Source organism: Exophiala spinifera, assembly GCF_000836115.1.
Source record: "Exophiala spinifera strain CBS 89968 unplaced genomic scaffold supercont1.7, whole genome shotgun sequence".
Classification (NCBI taxonomy): Eukaryota; Fungi; Ascomycota; class Eurotiomycetes; order Chaetothyriales; family Herpotrichiellaceae; genus Exophiala; species Exophiala spinifera.
This window is the reverse complement of record NW_015622519.1, coordinates 40,803-49,470: the sequence shown is the minus strand read 5'-3', so window position 1 is coordinate 49,470 and position 8,668 is coordinate 40,803. Positions and strand designations below refer to the sequence as shown.

At 51.2% G+C, this 8,668-nt stretch overlaps 3 protein-coding genes across 3 annotated transcripts; 1 reads left to right on the top strand and 2 right to left on the bottom strand.

Moving 5' to 3' along the window:
• Nucleotides 1–2,245: 2,245 nt before the first annotated feature.
• Nucleotides 2,246–2,806, bottom strand: PV08_09017 (uncharacterized protein; the record flags this gene model as incomplete). Its single annotated transcript, XM_016383338.1, has 1 exon — nt 2,246–2,806. One exon carries the CDS (start codon nt 2,804–2,806, stop codon nt 2,246–2,248), a length of 561 nt encoding a protein of 186 aa, XP_016231961.1.
• Nucleotides 2,807–3,196: 390 nt separating this feature from the next.
• On the top strand, nt 3,197–5,026 carry PV08_09016 (uncharacterized protein; the record flags this gene model as incomplete). Its single annotated transcript, XM_016383337.1, has 1 exon — nt 3,197–5,026. The coding sequence occupies one exon, from the start codon at nt 3,197–3,199 to the stop codon at nt 5,024–5,026; it is 1,830 nt and encodes a 609-aa protein (XP_016231960.1).
• Nucleotides 5,027–5,440: 414 nt separating this feature from the next.
• Nucleotides 5,441–6,773, bottom strand: PV08_09015 (uncharacterized protein; the record flags this gene model as incomplete). Its single annotated transcript, XM_016383336.1, has 2 exons — nt 5,441–6,296; nt 6,358–6,773. 2 exons carry the CDS (start codon nt 6,771–6,773, stop codon nt 5,441–5,443), a joined length of 1,272 nt encoding a protein of 423 aa, XP_016231959.1.
• Between the last annotated feature and the right edge of the window lie 1,895 nt (nt 6,774–8,668).

Below are 8,668 nucleotides of genomic sequence, written 5' to 3'. Positions count from 1 at the left end.
AGTACACGCATACTTTCATACACTTGGCGATCTTCAGCTCCGCGTCTTGTAGTGGCCAGGTAGAGTAAATGTTCTGGTGTTGCGGGCACTTGCAACCTTTGTAAACCGCCCATTGCGTTGCACGGGGTTCAGTTGCCTTCGACGTCGGTATGGATCTTTCGTCTTCTGCGATGCGCGGTAGCCATTCGGCGTCAATATCGATCATATTGTCTAGCCAGTCGTCGGCATCCTGGAAGCCAAACGTGTCGCCGATTTCGTTTGCTGCGTGGAGATACGGTTGAGATTGGTTCGGTGTTGGATCAGGTATAAAAAACTCTTCCGCTCCTCTCCGGTGTGTGGCTGCAGTTGGGTTCTGCTGATATAGTGTGGGTGCCCCGTGCGTCGCTGGTGTTGCCCAGTTTTCCTCATTCGATCGGGTGGTGGGTTGCTGCGGCACGGTCACTTCTATCGTTCTGTCGCTAATCGGCTCCTGCAGGGTGAGAGGTATTGGCTCTTCCATCAGTTGTGCAGCTGGCTGGTTGACGGGCAGGTCTAGCTGTCGCTCGAGTTGTGCACCGCCCTCGGATTCTGATTCTATGACCTGTGTTGTCTCTTCCACCCTCCGGTCCGTTATTCGAGTTGAACTGGATGTTGCTGGGGGTTGCATGTTGTCGTGTGCGCTGTTCTCCTGGGTCCTTGGTCGTGTGCTGGTGCCTTTTGACGGAACGTGCCAGTAAATGCTCCGAGTCTGCTTTGCTTGCTCAACCCGACCCATCTCTTTCTTCCTGGCGGGGCAGGCATTGCTCCATGCCGTGTGGGCATTTTGGCACACTGCGCATCGAGGGATGAACCCTTCCATCCCCTTCTGCCTGCAATGCTTTGTCTCGTGTTGCTCAGCACAATAGCCGCATGTTTGGGATGCGCTACATTGAGTGCCGATGTGACCGTAATGGTAGCACCGAAAGCATTGTTTCACCCTGCAGGCGCGGTCGTAAAGTTGACATTGGTGGATTTGGCCATCCCATACCATTCCGGCGTAGATGATGGCGTTGGCCATTTCCGGGTCCTCAAACTCGACCACAATTGACGATGCGCGTTTGAGGGTGGCCTCTTTGGTCAACCATCCCACGTACGAGATCTCGGCGTCAGGGATTACTGTGTAGTTGTCTGCAAGCATTTGTTGAATGGTCGCTTTCTGATCTTTGACATTGATGGATTTGGTAGGGACACCATGGACGATGACTCCGTAGGTAGGCACAATAAGTTCCGCACATTCTCCAAGACCTCTCAGCCATCCCTTGTTCTGTCTGAGTTGTATCGCTTCGGCGGTGGTGCCTGCGAATATCTGTATGTCACCGCTCTTGAGTTGGTGTGCTGCGACGATCTTGATCGCACTCGTCGCCAAGTTGCTGGATATGCTGGTTTGGACTTGCTGTCTGGCCCACGCCGCCGAGTGACTGCGATAGCGCTGGGCGATGCCGTGATCCTTCAGCTTGACTGTAACCACTCGGTCCTTGTATGCTGTGACTGTTGGCGAGGTCTTGGAGGGATGTGTGCCTGGTTGGGTTGGGGGTGGTGGGAGCACAGACCCTTTGGCCTGTGTCGCAACTTGGGCCCATGTTCTCGCCGCCGTCCTGTGGCCACTGAAGTTTGTTGCATTGAGTGACGTCGTACCCCCTCCTACGGAACTTTTGACGACCACGATGTCCCTTTGGATGGTCTGGATGCCCTTTGCCGCGTCTTGGATTTGCTGGAGCAGTTCACCCATCGACGGCTGCTGCAGCACTTTGCCGATGAGCGCAATGGTCGACGCAATGTATGGTTGCACTATGTTCCATGGTATCTGATTGGTTCTGCCTTTATCCGCAGCCTGCAGTTGGTTGCATACTTCTCTAAGGTAGGTGGCATGCTCGTTGATGTGTTCGGGGCCGTTGTTTACCTGTGGCCATCTAGGTGCCATTACCACGAAAACACGCGTTTTTGACGCGTCAATCGTGATAATGGCCTAAGATAACGTCGGTCTACTCGGAAAATTACAAAAAATTACGCGTTTCAAAAATTCGATCTGAGCTGTGGGTGGTGTTTTTCCCCATGCCCCCTCTTTCTTCAGTTTCTCTTCAGAGCTGTCACTCTCAAGTTACTGGTTCTACTTACACTTTCGCAGGCTGTGTTCCATATATGGCTACATGACAGAAACCCACATCTGTCTGGTCTACTGTGATCTATTCTTACTCAATGCGTTGCTCTGTGGTCCTGTGCTGAGGGTTCACGAATCCTTGGCTTGGCGCTGAGAACTGGCCTCCAGCGATTCGGCGTTAATGTGTTGAAATTGCCCCAAGAGACCAGTCTTCAGCATCATCTTCGCCGCTCTCACCACCATCTTGGGGTCATTGAGCACTCCCTTTAGGCTAAGAACTCGTCTTCCGCCAGCCCACATTTCTTCTCGTTCTGTCACCCACTGCCTACATTTCAGTAGCACGTGTTCCACCGTCTGTTCTCCATGGTTGCAGCTGCATCGGCTCGTTTCTGCCTTGTTAATGCTGTGGAGATAGGCCGCTAATCCGATCTTGTCGGTCCTCATCTGCGTAATGACGGAGGAGATAGGTCGCGGAAGATTTTGGTGCAGTTGAAGGGTTTTCTTGTCTGGCTTCGTCCCCAGGCGGTGGAGGGTTCGTCCGTGTCGGCCATGTGTCCAGAGAACTTCCCAGTCTTTCTGAAGAGCTTGGTTGATGGTGTGTTTCGCTTTGGTCAACAGCATCGTTGTCTGTGGGGCCACCTGCTGCTGGCCTCGGTTCTGGCGAGGGCGTCTGGTTGGCAGTGTGCCCATGTGTGTTCAGGACCATTCTGTTTCTAGGACCCGAGGCCTGGACACCTAATAACTTAGGCAAGATTTGGAAATTCTTATTTAGTCTCCAGCCGCGTCTTGAGCAAAGATTGACGGCTCCAGACCAACACCACTTGGGGAAATAACCTCACAGGCGTCGCTTGCATGGCGCAGCTTGTGCGGATAAAGGCTTCCACATACCCCATGCAACCTTTTTGTACCCTGTCTCTCCCAGCATGAGCCATGTTTGAATCATTCGCGGGCGCGATAAGCATATTGAGACTAACCCAGTCCTCAGCGGTGGAGCAGGGATGAGCTCTTCTCTTGCTACTGTCCGTTCAAAATCAGGGCGTCAGGAGAATCCGCCGAAAATTCAGGGCAGCTTAACACAAGATGTCCACCACGCCGCCCGCAAAAAAGGCATGCGATGCTTGCCGCCGCCGCAAAGTGAAATGTTCTAGGGATCAGCCATGTACAAACTGTGGTCAGATGAACTTGCAGTGTACTTATCTCGCAGTGCCACAGAAGAAAGGGCCTAAAGGTCTTCGCGCCAATGTCATCCCTGAGATCCGCGCGACGCAGCAACAAGCAAGTCCCTCCGACACTACAGTCAACCATGCCGAAAAATCATTCAAGTTCAAGTCCAACAGTCTGCAGTCCCCTTCCTACCCGCATAATACGGCGTTGCTGTCTAAGAGGACAATTGACACCTGCATCGAATTCTACTTCAGTAATATGCCTACGACAGCGTGGATTTTGAACCAACGCTCGCTTTGTGAGATGATAAGCTCTCGTATTGGGAGCGACCTCGAGGTTTATTGCTTGACGGCCTCATTGTGCGCTTTTGTCATGGTCCAACCTGGTGTGAGCCTTGTGGTTGGACCAGGGAGCCACTATGAGGGTGAGCCCCCGGAGCATAGGCACGGATATGCCAAAATGATTCTCGATGAGATTGCTCGGATGCGGAAGAACATTGACTATATTGAGGCGCCTACGTTGAATTCGATTCACATCTCATTTTTCTTGTTCAGCTGCTATTTCACCCTCGAAAAGCAGAACTTGTGCTGGTTCCATTTGCGTGAGGCAGCAACCCTGGCTCAGATCATGGGAATGCATCACGAGGCGTCCTACACGACTGGCGACGATGTCGAGAATATGTACAAGAGAAGGATGTATTGGCTACTCCTGGTCACTGAGAGGGCATACTCTCTCGAGCGTCATCGGCCATTGACACTTCAGCCATCCATCGAACTTCCGGCCGCCCAAGACATCCGAGAAGTAGAGATCGTGAACGGATTTCTCTACTTGATCAGCCTATTTCGGTGCATTGATGACGAGTTTATGGCGCTATGGAACAACTCCAAAAAAAGGACCTCAGCGGTATGGCTATTAGAACTGCAGCAACAACTCACAGACGCACTGCCGCCAGAACTAAAAACCACAGAAGATCAAGCGGCAGCGGTGCGCATCACACTTCATTGGCTGAGGATCATGGTATGGCAGCTCTCCATTGCGAGCGGTGCCCTATCCTCCACCTCCAACAATCTGTCAATGACGTTTAAATACCCGATCGACGTGGCTAGCGACTTAATTCATGATATTGAGATCTTATCCACGGAGTCCATGGAAGTGCATGGTGTTGGACTTATTAAGAAACTTTTCGACGTTGCTTGTACTCTGACGGACGTTACCTCTTGCATTCCTCTAGGCCCTTCAGCCGATGGTTCAAGACCGTCAACCGAATTGCTCGACCGATATCTGAAGCTGATTTCGCAACTTCGCGGTGGCTCATCTCGTTATTTGCCATTACTTCTAGCCAAAGTTGCCGAGACGATACCTACAATAACACCCCCGGCCGAAGCCCTACGCATGAGCATCATACAAGGTTACGCGGGGGCCGCCGACAATAGATCAAACACCGTGCAGTGCACATCTTCGACAGCAATTGACGCTGGCGCAGCCTCTCTTCTTCCTCAGACACGTCTGATGCATAGCGCTTACAGCCCCAGAACCTCAGGAAGGGACTTGACTCTCAGACCACAAGCTGTCGTAACTCCACCACGGTATTCTGGTCCAGCCGGCCTCAGTGCACAAACAAACCCTCCTCCTCCCCAAAGCCTCCCGTCCGAGCGTATCCTGGAACGGCAGCTTGGAAGTTGGTCCGAGCGCTCCGGGACGGGGCCTTGGCCCTCTGAGAAGACCCACTCTAGGGTGTATTTATAGTATTGACCAGGTCGTTCTCTCGTCTACATCACATACGATCAGTCCAAGTACTGTACCTTTCAAGCCTGACTCAACAGGCTCGTGCCGAAAAGTTCTCTCGTTCTCCAAACTCTCATTCTGGAGTCGTGAAGTACGACTAGTCGCCGAGACACTTATCAGCTCAGGATCACGGTTACGCAGAGTGTCAGTTTTAAAACCGACCGTTGAAGATGCCGTGACCAGAACAGCCTTAGGGTGGAGAGCTCGTCGACGTCGACGAGCGACAGTATCAGGAATGTGGTACAATAGTAAGAGGTGTGTTGTAGTGACAGTTCCCAGGCATGATCTCCCTCACCATCATATCTCCTGTCTTGCTTTAAACACATCGATTTGTAAACGTGGATCAATTGCGAGGTTCATCCTTCGCAGGGCTTCTCAGCACTGTCTGCTGCCGAAGGAGGGTTTCGATGCAAGTTGGAAGCCTTTGCCTTTGAAGCTTGAGCCGGTTGCCTCGACCGTGCCGTTAACAGCAACGGGTGAAGTCTCACTCGCCACATGCGTATCGTCCGGCTTGGTAGTTTGGCCAAAAATGCCCCCCATCATGCGCAGAGCCTGCTGAATTGTGTCATCATTAATATAACCGGCCACTTGCCCCGTCTTTGCACCAAACCCTTGATTTTTGCCATGAATGGTCTTCCCCCCAGCTGAAGCCATGATTTGGATGGCGTCGCCTTTGGCGTAATTCTCGATAACGCTCACCTTATCCCTTAGGTGACCCTGTGCTGCAGACCAGATATTCAGGTTGTGCCGAGTTGTAAGCCATTCGTCTCGCAACCGTGCAATATCTGTACGGTCATCCTCCGAGAAAAGCGCTGTCTTCGATGTTTCCATCAACCGATCAAAAAGCTGCCTCTCATGCTCTTCCAACTTTGAGGTCGCTCGAGAAAGGCTATCGACGCAACCTTGGAAGCCTTCGTCCACCACTTTTTGAGGTAGAGAACTCGAACCTAGTGGCCCAGTTTTGCTGCTGCTGAGCTTTGCCGCAATTTGGATCTGGCCGATGTGGTCGGATAGCTGGGTACAAATTTGAAGACATTTCTCAGTACTCAACCGCTCCTCCTCAATCAATTTGACCTCAAATGCATCTTTGTCGGAACCTCCCTTGTTTTGAACTATTATGCTATCCATTTTCTCGTCAATCCTCTCGAGACGGTCTTGAAGATTGGCCTTTGTTGTATTCAAAAGATCAGTATACATCTGGATCTTTTCGACTGTCGCAGAGGATTCGCGACTAAAAGAGGATTTTAGCATCGTGCCTAGTTTGGAGATAAGATCACAGAACAGGAACTTACAGATTTACATCTGCGAGTGCAATTTGAATGGTCATTTTGTGCTCAGCCAACAACCTTCGGATACCATCGATGTCCTCCCCCATGTACTTTAGCCTAAGCCAGTCTCGTAAGCTCGTATGGGTATCGTTCGATCGCGATACGCATTTGAGCAGCTCCTCGTACAACGCTTTGCATGTGTGGTCACACTGTCGTAGAGGAATTTCGAGCATAGAGAAGTCCACCTCGCGGACAGATTTGATTGTTTCATCGAGCTTGTTTAGAACTTGGATGAAAGCAGCAAGACCATCCAGGAATTCGTGTACAAGTGTCTGATGACCTTTGTAGCTTTTAATCGTGTTCAGAAGTATTATACTCCCTTGCAAGGTGCCAGTGACAAGTGCGGATACTCCGGAGATAGCGCCGACGACCTCTGCCATTGCGAGGTTCTTGGAGTCGAAATTGAAAGAATGCGAAAAGTCCATGCAGGTAGAACAGCAGAGCGAAGGGGTTCTTTATAGTCTGCTTCTCGAACTTCGCACTTGTTGGTAAGGTGCATTCTGTTGCATATTTTGGGTGGCAGAGGGTGGTTCGAAGTTGGGTGAAACCGAGTTGGCGGCTAATCGCCCAGTCTCTATATGTCTTCCTTCGATCAAAGCTCCGCTTATGGGCAAGCGCCGACTTAAAGCAAATGGTGTCAGGGAAGATAACATCCGGCAGTAGTGTTGGACAGCGTCAGCTTCTCTGAAACACACTTCGCAGGGTCCAAGGGACTGAAATATTCCTAGGATGTTGCTAAGTAAATCGTGATAAGCCACAAATCGTTTCGCTATCGAGGCGCCCGACTGCAAGAGCGCTTAGAGCGAGTGAGTGGACGTTCGTCGAACTCATCATGTGGTCCAGGGTACGTAGGCAACAACCATGGCCAGCGTCCCAACAGGTGAGGCATTCAAGCTATCTGTGCTTTTGCACAGTGGCGGCATTTCCTCATGAGTATGCTTGTATATGATAGGGTGGAAGGCTTTCTGCACTCAATATCGGTCCTCTATATCGTGTAGGGATCCATGGTACTGTAGTTGTCACCGCACGGCCAGCTATGACTAGCCCTTGGTTTTCCGTCATAGTCTGTCCCAGCTGCGCATTAAGTGGCAGCTATGCAGCAGTACGACTATCAGTAGAGATGACCTTACTAACAATCGCTGAGCCGCCTGTGCGGTTTGGATTGAGATGCGCTACATCAAGCGCCGATGTGATCCGTAGCAGCTGGTTTGGTAGATTGCCAAGAAACTTTGTGGCCCTATCGTCCGCTCTTCATGCGATGTCACATGTCACCAAGTCTGGGCGCTTAAAAGTTCAGACCATAGCAGCCCGAGTAACAAACCCGCCAAACATTCGGCGTGACATTTCCCCGAACGCGGCGTTAGTGATGAAGACGTCAGCAGAAAATGCCAGCTAAGCCACAAGCAGCGACGCCACCTAAGGCCCCGCAGCGTGGCTCGACGGCATCCCATCATCTTCATCTTCCCTCGAGAATTAGGCAATGGCAAGATGTCGGCTAACTACAGAGACACTAGCGCAAATTGCCTTTTGTGCTCTACGCGTTCCCGTAACTGCACTTCCCGTCAAATGCCTAAAAGTCCCGGTTGGGTTCCCAAAGTCATTCTACCCTCGTTAAATAGAATTCTTTCACTGAGGCGCTTGAATAGGCACTCTCGGCAGCACCTTCCCCAGGACACGACCTGTCCTCAGCCCTGTCTCTACAATTTGTCCCCAGACACAAGAGGCACAGGACCATCTTTTCGGCGGCCACTGAGAGCATCAGGGAACTGATCGCAGTCATGACGTTTTGTCTTGTTGTTCTACGAGCTAGTCGGACATCGTCGACACTATGCTTTGAAAATGCTTACCCTCCCGCGCTTTTCTTCTGAAGGGTGCTGCTCCTGGTTCGCCAGATGAGATTGGCTGAACTCAGATTGGCATGACGCGTATAATCACTGACTCGCTCCATGGGTTCAAGACTCTTATTCAATCGCTTTGCTAACTGGGTTTTGCTGGCACCGGCTATCCAACTTTAAAGTCTCGAAAATGCTGTAGCTGTGGCAATAACCTTCCGCCGGCGGTCCAGACAGAATCGTGGGAGCATTGGCAATGAAAGCCCAGATTCACTTTCCTTTGTGCTTAAACCCCCCTTGGACAGTCAGGCAGATGTATGTCGGAAATCTGTGTTTGGCTATTAAGGATGGCTCCCGCTGAGACATTACTCGAAAATATGCTCTCGGCTCAACGTCTCGGTACTACCAACCCTTTTAAAATCTCTTTCAAACGGTCTTCTTAG